The sequence below is a fragment of the Haliotis asinina genome, chromosome 5, assembly GCF_037392515.1.
Source record: "Haliotis asinina isolate JCU_RB_2024 chromosome 5, JCU_Hal_asi_v2, whole genome shotgun sequence".
In the NCBI taxonomy this organism is placed as follows: Eukaryota; Metazoa; Mollusca; class Gastropoda; order Lepetellida; family Haliotidae; genus Haliotis; species Haliotis asinina.
Window position 1 is genome coordinate 79054958 of NC_090284.1, and position 26848 is coordinate 79081805.

The window sequence follows — 26848 nt, forward strand, 5'->3', positions numbered from 1 at the left end:
CCAGACTCCTGGACCAGAGTGATTCAAGGTTATTATTGTCGAAGTCTTTCTTACAGATCCCCCCCAGAGAAAACATGACAATTCTGCATGGGATGAAAATATGCTGGCACAATCACTATCGAAATAAGCACTGTCATATCTACATACAACCAGGAAGAGCCTCCACCACGAACCTCTAAGGGGTCATGATTTTTTTAAAGGATTTCATTGGATTCAACAGGATTCATGTGTCCAAAAACATGCACCTCATCAGTTTAAAGTCCGTTCATCAAATGTTGACAGAGAACCAACTGAATATCATTTTGCACAATACATACGCACACACTTAAATGTGTCTGTACCCAGTCGTGTGCGATGTGGCAGAAAACGATTGAAACAACTGTACAGGGATTTTGTTTACAGCATTTATCCAAAATCACATGACAAATCAAACTGGAACGCAGAAAGCGCTGTACGAAAAATATGGCATGCCCGTTAATTACATGGACAATGCTGACACCACCCTGATAGCAGCAGGTTTTCATTTAGTGCCCTTGGAACTCACGAAATACCACAGAATGAAGTAAGCGATTCTACCCAAGTCTCTACCCAAGTCTCGAAGAAGAGAAAAAAACGCTCATAAAACAAGGGAGGCAACAGGCCTGAAAAACCTTCATCTCGAAAACCAGACAAATTATTATGGAAGAAGAAGATTCACGATAAACTGCTTCTCGCATGTCAACATAGTGTAGTGAACCTGGCCTGAGATGACCTGGGAGGACTGCCGAGACCTGTGTTTCATTCACCCTTTACACAGCCGTCTCCTCGCTAGTCGTCTGACATACATGGTTATCCAAGAGACACATGCTTGTAGCAGCCCCTGAGACCGTAGCAAGCTGATCTCTGCCGAGATCTGTGTTTCATTCACCCTTTAGACAGTCGTCTCCTCACTAGTCGTCTCATCGCTAGCCGTCGCCTCGCTAGCCGTCTCCTCGCTAGCCGTCTCCTCGCTAGCCGTTTCCTCGCTAGTCGTCTGACATACATAATCATAACCAAGCCATGCACTGATACTCGTTCACAGCACTCGCTAGGAGCATACCGAGACGGTAGTGAGGCAACAACAACCAAGACCTGTGTATCATTCACCTTTCAGACTGCTCTCACATCACTACAAGCATATCACCAACAAGACAGTGGGTAACCGGTGAACACCGAGAGCTGTGTTTCATTTGGCTGAAAACGCCTATCATGTTGCTAAGTACATCTATACGTTGGATTGTTGTATGAATTAAAAAGTTTAACATTTTGCCTTTTCCCAGACCAACCCTGTGCTCGCCTGTAAGTCCATAGCTTGAAAATTAGTCAGCCGACTTTACTCAAATTTTCCATGCACACCCGTGGTAGTTTATACAACAGTGAGTTTACCAGTCCGACCTCGTAAAGCAGGTCATAGACCATCCCTTACTTTTTTACCCCGTTTCACAAAGACCTCGTACATTTACACTGTGTCGTAAACAGCCCAATATTTAGGACCCCAACTGACCTGTCGTAAATGCTTTAGGAGGTCGTAAACACTACTAGTACAAAGATGGCGTCAACAACTATGGTACAGCAAGCGATTATAACACGCTAACTAATAAGGCCTTAGAAATTTGAGACAGGTCGAACATGCTCAACACTCTGGATGATCTTGGCATGTTGTTTTCTAACTGTGCAGAACATTCCAAGAGACCCACCATTTTTGACACAATACAAAATCATGATTCACAGCATTGTTTTGTGTACAGTATGATTACAAATGCGAAAATCAGATAATTAGGATGATTATTTAATTTAAAAAATAACATGCTAACGATCACTGATATCAGTTTTTCATGTTATTACCAATTATAAATCTAAAACTCAGCCAATGAACCTAGAATAGGTTGGGATGCTTTCAAAAATTATACTCACACGAATACCTAAGTGCGGTTTCCACCATATTCGATAGTGTTTACAAAATCTCGTTTCGCGAAGGCATGTATTGAGATGCCTACATCACGAATATTCCATAGTCAGCTATGACAAATGTATCACTGAATTACCGACACATGTTAACATGATATTACATCTGGTCTTTCCCACCAATACCAACAGTCTAGGTAAAATAAAACGAAACATACTGGGGGTGAAAACAAAGACTGCACTAGTCTGAAACGTACACAAACAAAAATTCTGATTTTAGTGTGTAGCACTTTAAAAAAAAATACCAACATCCAACCGGCTCTCCATTTCTTTGAATGGCTCAATACCTGTATGCATGGAAAGAGTATCATAGCAGGAAAAGGGAAATTAAAAACTGATACATTTCAAAGATTTGATACTTCATAAGTAATATCGTCAATTAAATGATAAAAAGTATATAACAATACAAAGACAGTCAGAGTCATTCTGATTACTTACTTACCATATTTATGCTCAAACGATCGATGATTCGAGTGAAGAGTCCTCGCAAAATCCTGTGTTCCGTTGTCAGCGAAGCTGCCATTTTGTAAGAAATCGATCATGGTAGTGATGTCATACGTCAACATTGTTGTACATCTTATGGCCATTTCTTTGAGGTGAAGGCCTGATGGACAGAAGTAAACAAAAAGGTTTCGGATAACATTTACAGTACTATGATGTATATTTTGTGTATGGTTCAGATATTTTTCCATGAAACCAGTTTCAGTATCTACCTTTAGCCTTGTTCAATATCATATGAAACGTGGATATAGGGTATACATTTTTATTCTTTGAAAGTTTTTGATTGATTGAATAAAAGTTACGAAAGAAACTGACACATTGAGAGTAGCGGACCATATTTAAACCTTGTTAGTGTTAGTTTATCAAACATAGTCATAACAGCAATATGTACTTTAGTTCCTCTGATATACGATATTCAATACATTGGGACTAATATTGCAGTTTTAGATGAACAGGTTATGGACAGCGATTAATTCGAACCGTATACGTAAACTGATAATATTAATGGAACTGATTTATACATTTATCTTGTAATTTTCAATGGAATGTAGTGAGAGAATCCAATTATTACGATAAGATAACCTGTACCTTCAATTAAGAACATGACATTTGCATTGTTACTGTGTTTCTATTTTGAAATACTTTGGGAATACAAGACATGCAGGTGCCTGTTTGGTCTCGCTGTATGTGTTGCTATGCAACAAAGTATATCATGAACGATGTGCGACATGTATTTAGGACCCCGTGGTACGACATGGATACGACGTCTTTGTGAAACAGTCGTAAGGGAGGTCAGGAGGTTCGTAAACAAGGTCGTATGGGCTACGACCTCCTAAATTTAGGAGGCTTTTGTGAAACACAACCCATGTCCAAAACCACTGTTGTCTATACTACTCATTTTCTGTGCACTGAACCTCCTCTGGTATGTGCTGTATCTGCTCAGAACTGTACTGAATTTCCTCTGGTTTTCATTGTATCTCCTCTGCCTTGTACTGTATCTCCTCTGTCCTGTACTGTACCTCCTCTGCCTTGTGCTGTATCTCCCCTGTCCTGTACTGTATCTCCCCTGCACTGTACTGTATCTCCTCTATCCTGTACTGTATCTCCTCTGCCTTGTACAATATCTCCTCTGCCTTGTACTGTATCTCCTCTGTCCTGTACTGTATCTCCCCTGCACTGTACTGTATCTCCTCTGCACTGTACTGTATCTCCTCTGTCTTGTACTGTATCTCCTCTGCCTTGTACAATATCTCCTCTGTCCTGTACTGTATCTCCTCTGTCTTTTACTGTATGTCCTCTGCCTTCTACTGTATCTCCTCTGCACTATACTGTATCTCCTCTGTCCTGTACTGTATCTCCTCTGCACTGTACTGTATCTCCTCTGTCCTGTACTGTATATTGTCTGTCCTGTACTGTATCTCCACTGTCTTGTACTGTATCTCCTCTATTCTATACTGTATCTCCTCTGTCCTGTACTGTATCTCCTCTGCACTATACGATATCTCCTCTGCACTGTACTGTATCCCCTCTGCACTGCACTATAATTCTCCTCTATCCTGTACTGTATCTCCTCTGCACTGTACTATATCTCCTCTGTCCAGTACTGTATCTCCTCTGCAGTGTACTGTATGTCCTCTGCACAGGACTGTAAGTCCTCTGCTGCTGACTGTGCTGGTATCTCATCTGATCAACAGGACATCAGCAATGGGTCTCAGTTGTATGCTGACCTGGTGCATGAGAAGCTGACTGCTGCAGGCTACTATGATGAGGAAGGACAGTTTGACATCACTGAGCAGGTAGGTTGGACGATCTGGGCAGTAGCACTCAGATTGTATGTAGGAGTTTCTAAGCTTTATGTCAAAACACTAGCGATGTTATGTCACTGGTAAGACTGGACATGACTGATGCTCTTGGACTCTTTTAATGAGGCCACACTTTATGTGTTACCTGGGATATCGACACCTGGGACACCTGTGAAGACCATGACTGAGATGTTGTGTCACATGTTTCCACTTCAGAACTAACTAACACAGTGATGTGTGAAATTGCCAGGGGGCACCCAACAAGAAACATTCTCAGTATGAAAATGAAAAAGGGAAACAAAATCCACAAGGTCATCAAAACGATCACTTTTTTGAAAGAAATTAAACCTAACCTAAATCTGACAGACGCATTCCAAGACTGCAGAAAGATTTGCATTCTACACTATATTTTATCTGATTTTTTGGGATACTCAAATCACATTGCCTTCCCAAGGACACTACAGTTATAAGGTATCCAGTTTCTTACTTAGAATATTATATTTCAGCGTAAATAGGTCATTCATGCTGAATTTGCGGTTTAATGCCATTCACTTTCAACTCAGGAGGGGCATGCTTGCATACTATCACCATACACACATGCTCTGTATTGTAGCTGTGCATCACCATCAACAACATTGAGCAGGTGAGAAGGTCATTGTGTGTGCTGCCAGAGTCACTGGAGTTCAATGCAATACAGCGTGCTCTGGAAGCTAACAATGGAGATGGAGTGGAACCACTAGATGCTCAGTCACTGAGAAAGAAGTTGTGTCAGGCCGACTCTGCCATGATCAGGAAGATCACACAAGTGGTGGATAGAGTGGCTGACAAGGTGAGCTGCAGGGTTTGTTCCCCACTTGTTGTCATTTGGCCAAGAGTCGGTGTCCTGCTTGTGCTCTGTTGACTTAAGTGGTTGGAAGGCCCTGAGGGTTATTCTGCCATGTAGTGTAAGAGATGTAACTTAATGTGACTGGAAGGTGCTGGAAGGCATGCTAGGATGTGTGTGTAATTCTAGGAATTGCTCTGGTCACATGGATGTGTGTACTGAAAATGGACATGTTTTATGACTGTGATGCCTTGGAACTGATTACATATATGTTGTTTTCATGCTTGAACTGTATATATAGTGAATCATTTTTGGTTACTAGATGCGTCCTGACATCAAGAAGGATGTGTTCCACCTGAACTGGGCTCCCGATTCCCTCCCTGCTGATGATGTGAGCTGAATTTATGTCTTCATGTATCTTCCTGTGTGTCTACGTGCCTCTCAGTGTGTGTGTCTAAACACAAGTCGACAAGTTTTCAAGAAAGTGTAGCATCAGAAATACTAATTTCATTGTGAAAATAGTGGTCAGCTTGAATTTGAAATGTTTTGATATATGTCTATGGAAACATTAAAAAGAATATCCTGATTGTGACAAGCTGTCTTTATGATTGACATAACTCAATGTCTGTTTTATTGATACCTGTGTCTGCATGCCTGTCTGCTGATGACAGTATGCAGTACACAATTTCAATCACTGACAGCATGCAGTTTGAACTTAACACTTATCAGGCTATTGTTACGAGAGTGTATTTTCTGTAAATTGTATTATTGATTAAGTGATAGTTATTATTGGGCCACAATGTTTAGAGTTTTGAATGATAGTTATTATGGGTCACACTTCTTATCATAAATGTACAATGCTATTAGTATTTTAGCAACAGGCCTTTAAGGTATTGCTCTAGAGTTGCCTGACTTGACTTCCGGGAGTCTGCAAGAAAGTTCTAGGTTGGTGGTGATGTGGTCGCAAAGTGCTTGAATATTCAGGAATCAGTGACTGTATATATAAGGCTGTTAGGTTTTGCTGGTTCTGAGGGGATTTGTTATACCTATTGTCACAGGAGATTATTCACTATAACAACCGTAACACTATACACCATAAATAGAATTCATTGATTTATGGCTCATGCACCTAGATTATGTCTCTGTCACATTATGAAATTACACACACATCAGGTGTGATACTTGACATGTTATATCTGTGGGCTGCACATGACATGTTATCTAACATGTTATATCTATGGGCTGCACATGACATGTTATATAACATATTATATCTATGGGCTGCACATGACATGTTATATGACATGTTATATCTATGGGCTGCAAACAAACTGCATGCAGTTTTCCCCCATTGACTGGATCAGATGGAAACCGCTGCAGACTTAGATTGTCAGTTTCAAGTTCTGTTTTATACTAAGATAAACGACAGTTTCCAGCCATGCAGTAGTTCTTAGTATTTGTTGATTTGATCAGACGAAAATGCAGAGAACATGTATTTACAAAACAGAAGGTCTCTGTACACATTACTTAGGATAATAGCTTCTGTTGTATAGGGAGCGATGTTTTGGTATACCTTGATCACTATTGCTTGACAACGGTATATAAATCCATACCGAAATATTGCATGATAATCAATGAAAGAAGTTGTTACCCATAAAAAAATCTTACTTTCTTATTAGTCACAATACTTCAGAAATGCCCATGAAACAGATCATCTCTAAATACATACAATGAGCCTTCTGCGTATTGGCAAATGAACCAGCCAATGAAAAGTCTTTATTACACTTTAGTGCACATCCACCTACTCTCAATGGGTTTGGTGTCCCAGGGGCTTTGTTTCGAGGGACGTAAACCCAAGTACAAAATATTGAACTTTTGATGCTTGATTGTACGCTTATAATTTTGTTTGTTAGTCTTTCACAATCAGCAGTGTATATCATATGTCATGAATAGGTGAAAAATGTGTTTCAATTTTGTTCGTTTTGTGACCTTTAACCCAATTTATTCCATGATCGGTGTCCCGGTACATCCATTCTTCTCCTTGCCAAGCAGTTTCTTGTTGACTTGACTGTGTAAAGGATTATCTTTTGGCTGGTCACTGGTGTACACGTCTTCGGTGCGAACTTCCATCAGCAAGGAATCAGTGTGGGTGTGCAAGAGTTCACACCTGTCACCTTACTGTTGTTTTATTTGGTTGTAGTAGAGTCATACATCAGGTGTTTAAACAAGTCCAGGATGCTCATCACATCCAGGGACTTTGATCGAATTCGAGCACCCTGTGAATGTTTCATTTCCGATAGTGCACAGCATACTTTTACTTGTTCATCAAGTTTGGGATGAGTTTTTCCACATTGGTCAGCTAAATAAATCCAAGTCCACTTCAAAGATGTAGCCTTTGTTCATATCCAGCGCAATGTTCATAATGTCGACATTGGAAACTCATGGCCCAGTCATACAGATTGTTGGCATGGAGATTTGCAATGATTCGCTGGTTTACTCGAGTCATAGTCTTTAAGATATTTGTTTTTGGCTTTGGCATAGCACTTGAAAACTCGAAAACTCACCTCGCAGCCCTTCTGAATAGACAGGTGCATATCGTAATCGGTCAACAGTGTCAATTCTACACCAGTCTTTTTTAACAAGTCTCCCAAGAGAGACCAGGGCTGGACAAATACCACACAGAGTTGACTTGAAACTGTTTCAAACATGTTTTTCTGATTATTTCAATTACACGGGTAAGCAGGACCACATTCTTTTTCAAATAGAGATCATGATAATCACCGAAATGTTGACAGTTTAGTTGTACCACACATGGGTGTAATTGTCCTCAGTGATATTGGATTCGATTGGTGCTAATTTCGTTTCCGTGAATCAAGACCAGCCGTTCATGTATTCGCCCTTCCTCAACAGCAAAGACAGTGTATCAATTCATGACAGCAAAAGTATCTTTGGCCTTCATCAAACTGTTGAGGGACAACAGGAGAAACTAGGTGCTGTCGATGAATCTCAGACCGGTTAATACGAAAGAAATGTATTTTACCATTTTGTTTGGGTTGCTCCTTATCTCACCATCAATCTTAGCGATGACCTACATGATGAGGTGGGCTTCTTACTCCTGAGATTATGAAAAGCCACGGGGATGGGTCTGCTTTTCAGATCAATTCTAAGCTTCAAGTTTTTATTGTGGGCAGTGCCTCTGTATTGACCTGTGATTTGACAATGCTTTCTTATGACATTTCCGCTAAGGAGATGGTTACACACAAAGCAACTCTCAGCCTTCTTATGAGCTCCCAAGGCACCTGGGGTCAAACGCATATGCACGATGTTGCTGTGTTAGGACCTTAGTAAATCACAGGAGCATTCATTTGTCCGTCGCATTGGATGTACCCGAACCCTCAAGCTTCGTGTTCCTGCATTTGTTTGGTCAGGTTGGATGTGACGTTTGTGACCTGTTTGATGAGGGATTCAAAGCTGGTGTAGATAACATAGGATGTTGGCATTTGATGTTTTATGTTTGATGAATTTTAAGATGATCATTTTCCGTGGGCATGACGATTCTGATCACGGTCCCCCACACCTAAAAAATCCTCTGCGATTCCAGCAGGTCAGCTCGCAGGTAGCATTTGTAGAAATGTTTCATTCTGGCATGGTTCGATTGGTCCCACAACAGTCCACTCAAATTTTTTATTCATGCGGAGTGATACTTGTTGCCTTTCTGGATCATGAATAAATTGCTTGACTTGCGTCCATTCATTGAGCTGATACTGTGCACAATCGTTTTGTTCCCATCATGTCTGAACTCACTGATGGCTATTTCAATTTTGGTCATCAAGGAGAGGGTGATGGTTCATCTATGCCATCCCAGTTTAGCCTCTCATCGTCGGGATAGCTTGAAGGTCTGTCTGCTACCTTACTACAGTTGTCACCTTTGTTTATGATGTTGGCAGTGGCATGTTTTTTACTTGTAATACTTGTACTTCTTGAACGTTGAGTAATCTCAAGTCCACTCCCCTTGTTTTGCAACAACGATAATGACATTTCATGCCAAGAAGTACGTACCTGCATTGATGCAATGCACGTTTCTTGTTGATCTTGTTTTATGTACACATAATCTTGATCTCATTTATATATACACATAATTTTCATACATTTTTAGTCAAATTGTTTAGTGGTGAATACAGTTGTGGTTAAACTGAGCGCAGTGATCAGCTCCTAGTCTGTTCCAGGAAAGACGTGTAATCCTGAGATCGGAAAGGTTCAAGCTCTTTATGGGTGAGCAGGTAACATTGTTGCATGGTGTGATCAGCGCTCGTCATTGCCATGGCCAGTCTGGTGTATGTCACTGCTAAAGAGTTTCTAACCAAATGAGGCACTGTATAACCACAAAATCCACCGACCACAAGCACTGTTTTACAATAAATGTGTTGTTGACTTTCCAAGATGGTGCATATTGACCGGCAAGATGCTGGTTGAACACTGGGCTTCGGTGATGGTGGTGTCACTATTCCCCTTTCACCCATCGGTGGTGTGGCATGACTCGCATTGATATTGTGGTTGATTTCCAACTTTTGATCGTCCTAGAGCTTAGCTGTCCCACATGTACATTCAAATCAAATTGTTCAATTGTATAATACCCACATGAGTACCCGCTCGAGAAAATCCTTTAGACATCTTTTAGACCAAATTAAATATTTCCCAATCGTCTTCAACATAGTGGGGCTGCTCCACCTTTGAAGCAGTGAAAACAAACACCACCTTTAAAATTCATATGATTATCTCGCCATTACTCAACATAACCAACATCATCTCATTAAATCATCACAGACTTTTTTCCCCAATCCCACTCCACCATATGGAATACCAAACGCGTGGTGTGTACCTAATATATGCCAATCAGTCTTCAGATTGATTTCAAATGCACTGCAAATCCTATCAAACACATGATAATCATTTACTGCATTCCACGCCTTGTCCTGCGGAATCAGAATCCCTATTTATTTAAGGATTCTCCAGATCTGGTAGTATACATGAAACGAGAACACGGACCAAATCAGTTCGTCATGACAAGTGTAGTTCAGGGTCATGCCACATCCCGCCGCCACGACACAAGGCGAAATTGAATAGGTTTTGCTAGAAATGCATCAGGTTAACTGTGAAACAAAGCATACGCCACTTTCACAGTCATGACCAAAAGGCTATAATTTTTAAATACATCGATAAATTGAGTTCTGAAATATAAACCATCCTTGGCATCCACCACAATGTTCATCAGTAGCAGAGATCAGTAGAAGTGACATTAGTATTGTCTGTAGGATATAATACTCCGGGTGCAATAGGTAACATGTTAGTCACCCATCCAGAAATCATACTGGAAATGGGCATACTTAAGAAACTATTTTGAAGACCCAGACTCATGGGTCAGTATGATACAATGATCTGTCACTATTTTCGAAGTATTTCTTGGAGATGCCCCTATAGAGAATTAATTTGCTTTTACTGCTTTGAGCGACATGTGAGCTCTTTTTGCATTTACATTTATGTGTGCTACCTTAACATGCTCAGGTAGAGATTTTGTTTTTTATTGGCCGATTAATAGTCCGAGTAATTTTTCAAACAGGAAGTGAGGGAGTGGGAGAAAATGACAGGTCTTCAGAAAGGTTGGGTTGGCACTGCGGTGTACAACTTAAGCTGCATAGAGATAATGATGCCCAAAGTTAAGTAAAAAGTACTTGCCCTTGTTTAGTGAAGGTACATTGAAATGTTGTGGGGAGTGATTAATTGTAACACTATTCACTCTTTAATGTGTAGAAGGAATGTATCCTAAAATCTGGACAATGTAAGGGGTAAAAGAACATGGCCTTCAATAGGAAAATTTTCTGGTTGAATGTAAACTGGTTAAGCATTGCTGTAAGTATACAGACTTTGTTTTAGTATATTTCTCCACTGCAACAGGTACTTCTTTTCGTTGACAGCTTGGACCTGTCATTACTGTCATTACGGTCAACATATCAACAAGAAATAGCAAAATAAAGACAGCGAACAAGAACGTGGTGTATTATCTTCTATAGACCAAGCAAATGACGTGGGTATTCTGGATGAGTTGAAAATATGCTGGCATGATCACCATGAGTGTTGTATTTATATACAACCAGGAACAGTCCTCACTACAAGCCTCAAGAGGGTGATGGTTTTTCAGTCTACACGAATTACATTGGACGGTTTTCGTTTGCATCTGACATCAGTTGGAATGATAATGGGACCTGCGACTCGGCTTGCATCAAAAGTACCATGGGGTAACAAATGGGACAGCATGGGATTCAGGTTGTCTGGGGTCAGCTTATTATCGACCATCATGGCCGCCCTGAGTCATCCTTGGGATGGAAATAATAGCCAGGGTATTGGGACTGATGGGAATAGCTCTTAAATTCATTTCACATCAGCTACAAAGGAAGGTAATAAAACATGACATCCACATTCCAGCCAAAGCCAAGTTAAACACGATCAACGATCAGGTATCCAAAGCACTCCCGGACAGTAAAATCTCGAAGGAAAAATTCCGTCTGGTGTTAGTGGAACTCACCAGATATCTCAGAATGAAACAAGAGATTCAGACCACCACTGGTGTCAGCAAAGATGAGAAAATAAAGCTCACAGAACAAGGCAGACAGCAAATCATTCAAACCTTCTGTATCAAGAACGAGGACCTCATAAAAAGTTGAACTGTTTCATCGATGTCAACATCACATAAAAAAAGTATTTAAGAAAATTGTATTTAAAATAACATTTTACTATGTTTATTCGAATGACAAAAATAGCAAAAAGCTAAAAGCCCCTGCAGCCACTACCCACGGCAGGAGAATTTTGATTGTTGTTTGTTGGTGCATGTTGTTCTCCCATGGGTTTGTGTTCGACTATACTCTTCCAGAGAGCTCCTGTTTTGGTGCTATAGTGATATAGTGGAGATTGGTAGGCTTCCAACCTGAGGATCAGAGATGCTGCACTTTCATTGTAGCCGCAGTCATCGGACCAAGCCACAGAGGACCTGAAGACTGAGTGTTTAAAACATTACGCTTGTGCTGAGAATTGCATCTTCCTACTAAACTACATCTGGGCTCCATCTATACTATTGCAAAGAAAGGCTGGAACCAGTTTTATGACGTCTGTGTTCAGTCTATACTATGGCAAGGGAAGTCTGGAAGCAGTCTACTAAATGTAAATGAGGTTATTCACTTTGATGCGTTTGTTGTCTTTTTCACCTTGAATAAAGGTCTTATAAAATAAAAAGCACAATGCTCGTAGGTAGTTTCAACGACGCTAATCACAATGAATGGGACAATGTACTCGCAAAAATGTTTTAGATGCCACAATCCATTATTGTAGAGTCCATTGTGGAAATCCTATGAGCTATATATAGATTTGTTACACCAACTCTTGTAGAACAAGTCTGGTGTAGAGGGAATGGGCAGGACTTCGGAGATAGAGGATTAGCTTTCCAATTTCGGAGAAAAAAATTTCAAAACTAACAAGGATGAATAATTTTGAAGATGTCTGCATGTGTCCCAGTCTGTGTGTCTACAAGTCCCAGACAGTCTTTACTGATATCCCAGTCCATGTGTCCCATTCTTTGTGTCTACACCTGTTCCAGTATGTGTGTCTACAGATGTCCAAGTCTGTATGTCTACACATGTCCCAGCCTGTGTGGCCACATTTGTCCCATTCTTTGTGTCTACACATGTCCCAGTCCATGTGTCTACACATGTCCCAGTTCATGTGTCTACACATTCCTGTCTGTATGTCTACACATGTCACAGTCTGTGTGGCCACATTTGTCCCATTCTTTGTGGCTACACATGTCCCAGTCCATGTGTCTACACATGTCCCAGTTCATGTGTCTACACATTCCTGTGTGTGTGTCTACACATGTCACAGTCTGTGTGGCCACATTTGTCCCATTCTTTGTGTCTACACATGTCCCAGTCCATGTGTCTACACATGTCCCAGTTCATGTGTCTACACATTCCTGTCTGTGTGTCTACACATGTCACAGTCTGTGTGGCCACATTTGTCCCATTCTTTGTGTCTACACATGTCCCAGTCCATGTGTCTACACATGTCCCAGTTCATGTGTCTACACATTCCTGTCTGTGTGTCTACACATGTCACAGTCTGTGTGGCCACATTTGTCCCATTCTTTGTGGCTACACATGTCCCAGTCCATGTGTCTACACATGTCCCAGTTCATGTGTCTACACATTCCTGTCTGTGTGTCTACACATGTCACAGTCTGTGTGGCCACATTTGTCCCATTCTTTGTGGCTACACATGTCCCAGTCCATGTGTCTACACATGTCCCAGTTCATGTGTCTACACATTCCTGTCTGTGTGTCTACACATGTCACAGTCTGTGTGGCCACATTTGTCCCATTCTTTGTGGCTACACATGTCCCAGTCCATGTGTCTACACATGTCTCAGTTCATGTGTCTACACATTCCTGTCTGTGTGTCTACACATGTCACAGTCTGTGTGGCCACATTTGTCCCATTCTTTGTGGCTACACATGTCCCAGTCCATGTGTCTACACATGTCCCAGTTCATGTGTCTACACATTCCTGTCTGTGTGTCTACACATGTCACAGTCTGTGTGGCCACATTTGTCCCATTCTTTGTGGCTACACATGTCCCAGTCCATGTGTCTACACATGTCCCAGTTCATGTGTCTACACATTCCTGTCTGTATGTCTACACATGTCACAGTCTGTGTGGCCACATTTGTCCCATTCTTTGTGGCTACACATGTCCCAGTCCATGTGTCTACACATGTCCCAGTTCATGTGTCTACACATTCCTGTCTGTGTGTCTACACATGTCACAGTCTGTGTGGCCACATTTGTCCCATTCTTTGTGGCTACACATGTCCCAGTCCATGTGTCTACACATGTCCCAGTTCATGTGTCTACACATTCCTGTCTGTATGTCTACACATGTCACAGTCTGTGTGGCCACATTTGTCCCATTCTTTGTGGCTACACATGTCCCAGTCCATGTGTCTACACATGTCCCAGTTCATGTGTCTACACATTCCTGTCTGTATGTCTACACATGTCACAGTCTGTGTGGCCACATTTGTCCCATTCTTTGTGGCTACACATGTCCCAGTCCATGTGTCTACACATGTCCCAGTTCATGTGTCTACACATTCCTGTCTGTGTGTCTACACATGTCACAGTCTGTGTGGCCACATTTGTCCCATTCTTTGTGGCTACACATGTCCCAGTCCATGTGTCTACACATGTCCCAGTTCATGTGTCTACACATTCCTGTCTGTGTGTCTACACATGTCACAGTCTGTGTGTAAAAGAAAAAACATGTTCCAGTCTGTGTGTCTGTACATGTCTGTTTAAGTGTTTATATGCGTTATGTTTCTGTTTCTTTCAGGCGGTTGGTGACCTACTTGAGTATTTGGACAGTAATCTGCTCACTCTCAACAACAACCTACTCAAGACCAACTTTGACCGTATCCTAGAGTCAATCTGGGTTGAAGTATTGGAGGAATTCAAGGACGTTCTTGACAATGAAGAGGTGGTACGTATATAACAGTTTATGGCATCAACATGGTGCATGTACATGTGAGGTGGTGTATGTACATGTAAGGTGGTATATGTACATATGAAGTGGTGTATGTATATGTAAGGTGGTCTATGTGCATGTAAGGTGGTGTATGTACATGTGAGGTGGTTTATGTACAAGTCAGGTGGTGTATGTACATCTGAGGTGGTGTTGGTACATGTGATATTATGGGTCATAATATAAGCCACACAAATGTCAAGTCTCTATGGAGGTCCATCTTCTTTGTTGCATAGCAGCATATAGCAGCAGGTACTTATACCATTTTCACATGGTGCCATTGGACAATAAATAAGCTGTATATCCACAAAGGATTGTCATTCCTGCTGTTTCCAAATTCTAGAAAGCCGCTCAACATGATCAGATATGCCATGAACAGGAAAGTGTTTCTCTTCCAGAGACCACCCATCTTCTACCAACGCATGTTTGATGCTCTTGGTCTTCTGGTTGACTTCTTCCATGCTAAAGGGAAAGGGTTAAACATGGAGGACATCCTTTCACAACAGTTTCAGGTGAGTGCATCAATTGTCCACAAATCCAGGTGAGTTCATCAACTGCCCACAAATCCACTTGAGTTCATCCACTATCAACAGGTTCAGGTCAAGTCTGTCTACTGTGGACAGATCCAGGTAAGTTCATCATCTGTCCTCAGACCCAGGTGAGTTCATGTACTGTCCACAGGTTCAGGTTAGTCTGTCTACTGTCTACAGATCCAGGTGAGTTCAACAACTGCCCAGAAATCCACTTGAGTTCATCAGCTGTCGTCAGATCCAGATAAGCTCATCAACTGTCTACAGATCGAGGTGAGTTCATCCAGTGTCTGCAGCTCCTGGTGATTTCATGAACTGTCTACAGATCCAGGTAAGTTCATACACTGTCCGCAGGTTTAGGTCAGTCCATCAACGGTCTACAGGTCAAGGTGAGTTCATCAACTGTCTACGGATCCAGGTGAGTTCATCATCTGCAGATCCACTTGAGTTCATCAACTGTCTACGGATCCAGATGAGTTTGTGCACTGTCCACAGGTTCCAGTCAGTCTGTCAACTGTGGACAGATCCAGGTGAGTTCATCAACTGACTACAGATCCAGGTGAGTTCGTCATCTGCAGATCCACTTGAGTTCATCAACTGTCTACCGATCCAGGTGAGTTCATCCACTGTCAACAGGTTCAGGTCAGTGCATCAACTGTTGACAGATCCAGGTAAGTTCATCCACTGTCCACAGGTTCAAGTCAGTCTGTCTACTGTGGACAGATCCAGGTGAGTTCATCAACTGCCCAGAAATCCACTTGAGTTCATCAACTGTCTTCAGATCCGTATAAGGTCATCACCTGTCTACAGATCAAGGTGAGTTCGTCAACTGTCTACAGATCCATGTCAGTTCATCAACTGACTACAGATCCAGGTGAGTTCATGTACTGTCCACAGGTTCAGGTCAGTCTGTCTACTGTGGACAGATCCAGGTGAGTTCATCAACTGCCCAGAAATCCACTCGAGTTCATCAACTGTCTTCAGATCCATATAAGGTCATCACCTGTCTACAGATCGTCAACTGTCTACAGATCCATGTCAGTTCATCAACTGTCTACAGATCCATGTCAGTTCGTCAACTGTCTACAGATCCAGGTGAGTTCATGTACTGTCCACAGGTTCAGGTCAGTCTGTCTACTGTGGACAGATCCAGGTGAGTTCATCAACTGCCCAGAAATCCACTCGAGTTCATCAACTGTCTTCAGATCCATATAAGGTCATCACCTGTCTACAGATCGTCAACTGTCTACAGATCCATGTCAGTTCATCAACTGTCTACAGATCCTGGTGAGTTCATCAACTGCCCAGAAATCCACTTGAGTTCATCAACTGTCTTCAGATCCATATAAGGTCATCACCTGTCTACAGATCATCAACTGTCTACAGATCCATGTCAGTTCATCAACTGTCTACAGATCCAGGTGAGTTCGACAACTGTCTACAGATCCAGGTAAGTTCATCAACTGTCTGCAGATCCTGGTGAGTTCGACAACTGCCCACAAATCCACTTAAGCTCATCACCTGTCCTCATATCCAGCAGGTAAGTTCATCCACTGTCTGCAGATCCAGGTCAATTCATCCACTGTCCACAGGTTCAGATCAGTCTGTCTACTGTGGACAGATCCAGGTGAGTTCATCAACTGTCTGCAGGTCCTGGTGAGTTCATCAACTGTCTACAGATGCTATTGAGTTCATCAACTGTCTAAAGATCCAGGTCAGTTCATCCACAGTCCGCAGGTTCAGGTCAGTTCATCCACTATCCACAGGTTCAGGTCAGTCCATAAACTGTCTACAGATCCAGATGAGTTCGACAACTGCCCACAAATCCACTTTAGTTCATCAACTGTCCTCAGATGCAGGTAAGTTCATCAACTGTCTAGAGATGCAGGTGAGTTCATCATCTGCAGATCCACTTGAGTTCACCAACTGACTGCAGATCCAGATGAAGTCATGCACTGTCCACAGCTTCCGGTCAGTCTGTCAACTGTGGACAGATCCAGGTAAGTTCATCAACTGTCTACTGATCCAGGTGAGTTCGTCCACTGTCCACAGGTTCAGGTCAGTGCGTCAACTGTGGACAGATCCAGGTAAGTTCATCAATTGTCTGCAGGTACAAGTCATTTTTATGAACTGTCCACAGATCTAGGTGAAGTGTCTATGTTTTAGCAGTAGGTGACATTTTCTACACATTGTGTTTCTAGGAGTTGCGAGACCTGTTGACTTTTCACAAGATGGACACCATGTCTCTGATTGAGACCTTTTACATACAGATGGCAGAGATCCAGGTGAGTTGCCACGATCAGCAAGTTGTTTTCTAACAGATGGTGTTTGCGGAGTCAAAATAGTGTGTCAAATATAAAGTGTACTGAAATTGTCCAATCTGCAGAAGTGTACAGAAGTGTTATAAGTAGATATCTTCAGTCATCTATGAATTTAATCTTTTTTTGAAGTGGCAGACAGTGAACATTGAGGAATATATTTTCAGAAGCAGCAAGAGAGCACAGAGTTTGGCATTCTCAACTTCCGTGCTGTGTACAGATATGACTCCCATACTCTGTATGTTGAAGGTACGAGATGATGGTGTTAAGAGAGTAATTTTTTACTTACCTTACCATAGGTCTATACCATATTACCTCAACCTTCGCTTAGTAGATCTGATGGAGTTGAATTGCTATTCAGTCTTGAATGGCTACCTCGCAATCGACGACTGTCATTATACAGAAGTATCTGGATCTTCCCACTGCGGATGCGCGCAGACTTCAGGTAAACTTCACTTTTACTTCAAGCGTCGTCTGATCTACACGTGCTTTTTGTTGCTAAAGCTTTTTTCAGAACTAATAAAGTTTCTCCTTTCTATGCCTTTACACTGATTCCTTTCAGGGGTTTTGTTTGTTGTTGTTGTTGTTGTTGTTGTTGCCACTTTTTGTAAAGGCTTGAAGTCCGGCAAGGACCCGCACCCGTACTGCCCTGACTATGCTGCTGTATCCTGCTCCCTCCTGCAGTGTGTGAGGAAAAAGAAGACACAGAAGTTAAGAAAAATGTTTCAGTCTCCTGCATCCTCGTCTGGTTCAAGGTTATCTCTTCCATGTACACTGGAGATTCAGTACACAGAGGGAGGAGCACATCTGTTTGCCAGGGCCAAGGCCGGCGCCTGTGGGCGCATCCCAAGCTACTGTCACACCAAGTTTAGATAAGTCAGCGCCAGGATCGCACTAGCATTTGGAGCGCCACAGGGTGCCGTGACTTTGACTAATGATAGGAGGAAAACAGGACGTTCAGACGTCAGAAGGTCTCGATCCAGGAGTCCCTGGAGTAGTTCATCCAGTGTTTGTCGCCATCCAGGTCACTGGATCGTAGGGGCAGATCCCTTCACCACAGTCGCAGGAGTTGGCGTTCACGGTTGCGATCAGTGTCACCTCCTCATGTCAGACAGTTGACACATAGGAAGCAGGCGCCGGAGCACATGTTCAACTATTTCTTGGAACTCTGATGACGAGCAATACTTCTCTCCAGACTATGAGGAGGACAACTGGAGTAGGAGGAGGGATCATACTTGCCATTGTCCGCTATTTATAGCTGATAAGCTCCCGGAGTGCCCCTCCCCGTCGTCAGAGGTAGACAGTGCCAGGGCTATTAGGGTGGAACCCGAATTAGGGTGGATCCCGCCACATCCTGGTGGCTGATGCCATTTCTTCGTTGAATGATGACTTTGACAAGCTATCGTTGAATGCTACAATCAGAGCACCCAAGTCTAAGAAACAAGACTACAAGGTGCATAGTCTGGATTTCGTGGACTCCAGGGCAGTATTGGACAATCTTCCTCCACCTCTTATAAGGTTCAGGACTCCAAGTTACAAGCAATTGACTCGCAGTTGTGGTACATCCTAAAACCTGTATCAGTGTTAGCATCAGCTACTTCAGCGGTGGCTGTGGACTTAATGGAACCTAAAGAGTCCAGATTGGAACATCTGTCGTCACTATTCCTTTGGCAAAGCAAAGTGTTACATGACCTATTAGGACATGTCGGGACAGCGCTGGCAATGATGACAGTCGTGTGCAGGATGGGATTTTTGGATGCGTGTTCATGGCAGGAGGAGTTTAAACTCCTTTATCCTCGCAAGCCCTCTTCGGGAATGCCATTCCAGAGGTGTACAAGGAACATGCTGAATTAACAAACACGGAGGTATCTTTGTCAGGATTTGAAGCCCTATCATCTGCCTGTTGTGATAAAACGGGAACGCACGACAGAGGCAAGTGATGTTACATCCCAAGGAGAGCTTCTGTCAGATCTGCTTTTACAAGAGGTTGTAAGCCGTGCCAGTGTTCCCTACACCAGTAGGTGGGAGACTGGGCATCTTTAGGAGGAAGTGGTCCATCCTCAGCGATCCCTATGTTACCAGAATTCCAAAGAAGGGCTACAAACTACCGGTCATACAGCCTCCACCATTGACATCTCAGGCGGCGACACAGGCGTATTCAGAGGCGCAATGTCTGTTGTTGAGGGACAACATCGAAGTATTGTTAGGGAAATGTGCCATGGAGGAAGTACTGGACCCACACCTCTCTCCAGGGTTATACTCTCCGGTCTTCCTCATTCCCAAGAAACACTCTGACAAACTTCGCATGATTCACAACATGGCAGCGTTCAATGACTGTTACTTGATGGAGCCTCTGCATTTCAAGTTGGTGTCTCTAGAACAGTTGACCCGGGGAACATGGCTGTGCAGTCTCGACATACAGGATGCTTAGCTGCACGTCCCCATCTACCTGTCTCACAGGAATTTCTGAGGTTTGCATTCGAAGGTCGACATTACCAGTGGCAAGTCCTGCTGTTTGGCATTTCCATGGCCTCCTGGCTATTTACTAGAATCACGACGTCCATCAGTCGTTTTCTTCATCTCAGGCAGATAGAGTTCGACCCATATATAAACGACTGTCTGCTCAACCAGTTCATATCTCAGTTGCTATGCAGACAGTTAGACTTTGCCATCCATCTCCTAGAACAGTTAGGGTGGATGATCAACCGGGAAAATGGAAAAGTCATATTTACAGCCCACTCAGGAGTTGGTGTTTATCGGGGGTCTGTTCCAGACACAGTACGATCGTCTTCGGATCCTGCTTGACGGATGGGAAAAGATCTCCCGGTTCGTAGCGAGGGGACTGTCAGAACCATTGCTTCTCAGAGAGTGGCAGTGTCTGTTGGGCCTTCTGACGTTGGTGCAGGACTCAACACGCAGGGGGCATCTGATGCCTCGTCCGTTACAGAGGTACCTGCTCCCGTACATACAGGCAGACGATGTTACGATGCGGCTGTGGCTTCCGATACACCTGCACCAATACCTGCATTGGTGGACGATCAAGTTGAACATCTTAGACGGAGTTTGTTTAACCAAGTGTGTGCAGGACCATGAACTCTTTGTCGACGCGTCGCTCCAGGGTTGGAGTGCGCACCTAAGATCCGACTCTGGTCCGAAGCAAGCTGGCACATCAACAATCTCAAGCTGGAAGCAGTGATTATGGCTGTAAGTCACTGGGCGTCATTACTATGCCACTCCAACCTACTGATTGTCTGAGACAATGCGATGGTTGTGTGGCTGATTTTGAGACAAGGGACAACCAGATTCAAGTCCCTACTGGATCAGATGTTTCGCCTAGCCAGCATCTTAGACACAAACGACATCAAATCCAGAGCTCGTCATATTCCAGGGTGCAGAAACGTACTAGCCGATGTGCTCTCGCGATCAGTTAAGCCGTGCCAGACCGAGTGGATGCTTCACCCGTGCGTCAGAATCACGGGTCTAGATGCGTACGCCTTCCCGCCGCCAGTACTAGTACCGGCAGTAATTGCGAAACTCAAACTCACGGTGAGGATCCGTCTGCTTTTGGTCACACCCAAATTAGTTGCTGTATTAAAAGTGTTCATGCTGGAGGACGTTAAGTTCCATCCGCCAGCATGGGACCTGAACTTTGTGCTACAACACCTGAGAGTTTGTCCTTACGAGCCTATGAATAGGGCATCGTTTGATAATTTAACCAGGAAAACAGTGTTTCTGCTGGCGTTAGCAACAGCGGCGAGAGTCAGCAAGATTCAGGAGCTGGATGTGACTAGGGTCTGGTTTGAACAGACCAGACACGGTGCTGTACACTTGGGCTTCATCTGGGTTTTCCTGGCAAAGAACCAGCTTACAGAAGAACTGTACTGTTCCTGACATTATGGCTTGGTGCTTATGGCGGTCCTCGACAGTATTTGCTAGCCATTACTTGCGGGACTTAGCGGTGGGAGATTTGGAGGGGCTGCAGTCTTTCGGACCATTAGTAGTTGCAGAGCAACTCGCACATCCTTCCTCCTTATAAGGTATGATCTTACTTACCTTGGTCTATAGGGGTCTTGTACTTACAAGAGATAAGTACCCCTCCGGTGGTTAGTACGTGACCTACTACTCTGATTTTGGTTCCAGTGACCTTTACAAGAGATTGTTGTGGCAGATCAGCGTGCAGAGGGAATAAGTAATGGTCCGGCTGCCCCAAGGCATATGTGGGATCTTAAGACACTGACAGTCCTCTGGAGTCCTACACCACCATCCTATCTGTTGTTTTCATATGCTATAGACCTATAGTAAGGTAACTAAAAAATTTGTTAAAATCTAAATATTTAAGATATTTAAATCCTTACTTTACCATAGGGCGGTAAGTCCCTCCCAACGCTGGACGCTCCTCCCCAGTATGGACTCTTCGGACCGACAAGTAAATGTGAAGTTTTCCTGAAGTCTGCACGCATCCGCAGTGGGGAGATCCAGATAATTCTGTATCATGACAGTCGTCGATTGCGAGGTAGCCATTCAAGACTGAATAGCAATTCAGATCTCCTACTAAGCGAAGGTTGAGGTAATATGCAATAGACCTATGGTAAGGTAAGTATTTAAATATCTAACATATTTAGATTTTTACAATTTTCTGTGCCTTGTCACATATATTTGTTACTAAGTGATTAATTGATAGTTATTATTGGGTCACAATATTTAGAGTTATGTATGATAGTTATTATCAGTCACATTTCCTATCGCGGTAATAGTATTTTAGTGTCATGCCCTTTTAAGGTAGCTTTTAAGAATTGCCTCCTTTAGGCACTCTTCAGTTGGGTGTGTGCTTTGACCGTTGGTAAATGAAGCCGACTGCAATGGTTCCATACGTCGCTGGAATGCTCACAATTCAGTGGCTATGCATAAGACTAGTTGTTGTGTTGACGGGACACACACACACGGACTTACACTCAGAGTTAAGGCGGAGTTGTCATCATTCAGCCTATCTACATCTGTCTGCCTCTTTGCTAACATTCAACCTACATCCAAGACAGATCACTTGCTGCGTAACATTTAGTATAACTGTTTCATTGAAAATCAAGACTTTGGTGAGTTGGTATTATATTTGTCGCCCATTACTTTAGATTTGACTTCGTTGCATTGTACTAAAAACTTTCTGAATCCTTGAATATAGCTCTCATCCTGTGTTGACTACAACCGTTTGTGTTGGCTCCAGCCCAGACTTCATCCTGTGTTGACTACATCCGCTTGTGTTCACTGCTGCTAAGACCCCATTCGGTGCTGACTGCAACCTTTTGTGTTAAATATATCCCTCATCCCAGCCTGTGTTGACTGCAGCCAAGACCCCATCCTGTGTTGACTACAAGCTTTTGTGTTGACTTCATCCCACTTCTCATCCTGTGTTGACTACACCCGTTTGTGTTGACTGCAGCCAAGACCCCATCCTGTGCTGACTACAACCATTTGGGTTGACTATATGCCACAACCCATCCTCTGTTGACAGCATTCTAGAAACCATACTGTGTTGACTGCAACCTTTTGTGTTGACTGCAGCCCACTTCTCATCCTGTGTTGACTGCAACATCTTGTGTTGACTGCATCCTCGACCCCATCCTGTGTTGACTACAACCTTTTGTGTTGACTGTATCCCACACCCCATCCGGTGTTAACTGCACCCGAGAAACCATACTGTGTTGACTACAACCTTTTGTGTTGACTATATCCCACACCCCACCCTGTGTTGACTACAACCTTTTGTGTTGACTGCAGCCCACTTCCCATCCTGTGTTGACTGCAGCCCACACCCCACATGTGTTGACTGCAACCCACACCCCATCGTGTGCTGACTACAACCTTTTGTGGTAACTGCACGCTAGACCCCATCCTGTGTTGACTACAACCTCTTGTGTTGACTATATCTCACACCCCATCCTGTTTTGACTAGAACTTCTTGTGTTGACTATATCCCACACCCAATCCTAGGTTGACTGCAGCCACACCCCATCCTGTGTTGACTACAGAAATGTACCATATGACATGTCCATTATTCATTGTGCTGTTGTCTTAACCTATCATACTGTTGTAGCATTTGATTGTGATATATATACGAAATGAGTATGTACAATAACAAATATTTTGTGATGTACCCATATCTGTAGTATCTGTGTCAACAACAATACCTTCAGCTTCATTAGCCACATTTTGACTAAACCTTTGTGTTCACCAGTTATACTCCTGTATTTTGATAGCAAATCTGCATTCTCTCTTGACAACAACGTGTGTGTTGACCACATTCCCTCTCTGCTACAACCATGTGTAAACCCCATTACACCATCTTGGCTATGCACAGTAGCAAAAGTCATACTTTCAGCAGACATAGTGTGTCAGTATTGTTACGGTTAATGATTTGCCGTGACAAAAGGTATAAGAAATCCCCTCAGAACCAGCAAAATATGTCTAAAATATTCAATAATATTGACCAAAGAGCAAGATACAAAAATTCACAATAGAGGTTTCTCGTACAGTGCAGCTGAGTCAAATCTAAAATAATGGATCACAAATATAATATTGACTCACCAAAGTCTTGTTTTTTAGTGAGAAACAGTTCTACTAAATCTTTCACAGCAAGTGATCTTGCATGTACTAATAATGTAGGTGAATGTTGGCTAAGAGGCAGACAGAGGTAGGAATGATGACATGACTTCTGTATTACTCTGAGTGTAAGTCCGTTTGTGTGTCAAGGCAACAACCAGCCTTATATATACACAGTCACTGATTCTTGAGCATTCCAGCAAAGTATCGAAGCTTGTCAATTGTGTTTACCAACAGTCAAAACACACCAAAGGGAGGCAACTTTAAGGCGAGCCACTTAAAACACTATTACCAATGATACAAAATGTGACCCATAATAACTATCATTGAATCAATAATAATACAAATTACAGAAATACACACTCATAACAGTATCCATTCCACTATTATGGATGTGCTGACTAGGAAAAGTCATGTGTTCTGCAGACATTATGTTTCAGTATCCATTACATTGTCACGGCTGTGTTCAGTACAAGGCATACACTATGCTCAAGCCACTGTATTTCATGTGTTAGCAGTGGCTCAAAGTTCTACAGCAGAGATTGTGAAAACACTGTCTTTGTTTCACACGCAGTTACTCCACTGTATCAATTAATTCATCTCCAAATAAATATGTTGGAAGCAAAATATGATTTCTTGATCATATTTGGATTAGTGGTCGAGCTTTTGATCTTCTGCTTGTTTCTGATGTAACTTTGATGTTTCGATTTTACAGTTCTGAGTGCAAAGGACCTCATCCCATTGGATGCAAATGGTGAGTGAGACACTGTATCATTACTTGAAACACCAGTAACACCAATTGGATTGTGTCATGACTACTTTGAGTCTTCTATATTATCATAAGCTCATCAGCCCATAAAGTTCAATATATAATGTCTGTAACACATCATCTGATAATCTGATAAGTCAGATGTGCTGCCAGAGTGTGCCCTGTTTGTTTTTTAGTACTGTTTTCAGTGTTTTAGTGTGTTGAGCTTGTTTAATTTACCTTATCCAGACTCCTCCCTCCCTCGTGTGAATGATTTTACTCTTTTTTTTAAGGTCAAACAATCTGTGTTTGTATGAAGTTACCATCAATGACAGTACATGAGTTACTTAAAACAAACATAATATGTACAAGACGGCAAATAATTTCTTGAAATAAACATGACAGATTCTTAATAACCTTAATGTTCCTATTACACATTAATTTCTTAAAACTTAATAAAGATGGCCATTAGTAATAATAATCATTTATGAAAAAATTACATCGAGTAGGTAAATCAGTACGTGCAAATGGATAGTGGAATAAGTTAAGGGAGGTAACTGATTTTAACAGTCCAGGTTTCACCCATGCCAAATGAGTCTGTGCAACTGATTTCACAATATCATGCTAAGTCCAGTCAAACTCGAATAGCAAAATCAACATTTGATTCATAAACAACTTGGCATCTGCAAATTTCAGTCAAATGCAGCGTTTGTTGAGCATGTGTCACATGTTTCAAGGTGTTTATTGCTAAGTTTTACATATTTTTATGTTGGTGGCCATGTTTTTCATCGTGTTTATTTGAGTTGCTTTTGATGAAATCGTGTTTCCGTTGAAGATACCAGCCGTCAGCGGCTGACCAGCATTTGTTATGTTTGCTTGCACTACTATTTGTTATTCCAGCATTTTGCTGTAAATTTTGTGAGAACTTGTCTTAAACAGAGTTTAATTTGTATTTATTTGCTGTTCATGGACATGCGAGAGGCAAGGTTACAAGACACTCTCAAGTCATGTCTGGTAAATGAGTAATAGTGCTAGTAACTGTCTGTTGATAACTGCTGCTGATGTGCATGTTTCCAATGAATCGCCAAACGTACCCCGGGCAGATCTTTGATGTAGCTGAGGTAACATCTAAGTCGAAGAAGAGGTCATCATCGCAGACTAGAAGCAGTCTACTACATCAGTGAGGACGAAGACTTCAGCCCCCAGATCCTCACTGAAGCCACTCTCAAGTGGAAAGTGGAGGTCCTTCAATGAGGAGATGGTGTCTCTGGAGAAGCGTATATTTTTGATGATTTCAGTCATCAGAAAGACATCTCAGCAGTCTGCAGCTACTAGATCTACAGCAGCAACAATCGGATTAGTGCATCACTCTTCACATGGCCTTTCATCTATGCAGACCAGATTCAAACTATAACAACTCTTCACAGATGCTAAGAGGACCTGAAGAAGGCCTCAGCATACACAGAGACATCATCTACCTCACAGCAGTTTCAGCATACTACACAGAGCTCCGACAAAGCAGATGATGAACATGATGGAGCTCACGTTAGACAGAAGTCCTCATCAATGACAGTTGCCCTGCACAAGGGATTGTGTTTGTACATCATCAACCCTCATGTAAACATGCTCATCAACCCTCATGTATATCATGTACTTCATCCTTAATCTCCTTATCCCCAATCATATACATCGTCCTTATCCCCTACCTGTGTTATGTAAACATATCCCATCATCTGTAATGTATTACCATTGGCTTCCATCCTTATCCCCAATCATGTACATCGTCCTTATCCCCTACCTGTGTTATGTAAACATATCCCATCATCTGTAATGTATTACCATTGGCTTCTATCATTGTTATCATAACTGTCGGCTTCCTATCAGTGCTTGTTTATACTGGCTTCCAGCTTTCATTAATTCATTC

At 42.4% G+C, this 26848-nt stretch overlaps 1 protein-coding gene across 4 annotated transcripts in view; it reads left to right on the top strand.

Moving 5' to 3' along the window:
- Positions 1 to 26848, top strand: part of LOC137283163 (BAI1-associated protein 3-like) — a 187157-nt gene that overhangs the window by 150084 nt on the left and 10225 nt on the right. For all 4 annotated transcript variants that reach the window (XM_067814602.1, XM_067814604.1, XM_067814603.1 and 1 more), the window contains 8 exons: positions 4179 to 4280; positions 4900 to 5115; positions 5432 to 5500; positions 14546 to 14692; positions 15133 to 15246; positions 17466 to 17549; positions 17750 to 17831; positions 24892 to 24930. In XM_067814602.1, the coding sequence (XP_067670703.1) occupies positions 4179 to 4280; positions 4900 to 5115; positions 5432 to 5500; positions 14546 to 14692; positions 15133 to 15246; positions 17466 to 17549; positions 17750 to 17831; positions 24892 to 24930 (853 nt within the window). The remainder of the gene's footprint in view (positions 1 to 4178; positions 4281 to 4899; positions 5116 to 5431; positions 5501 to 14545; positions 14693 to 15132; positions 15247 to 17465; positions 17550 to 17749; positions 17832 to 24891; positions 24931 to 26848) is intronic.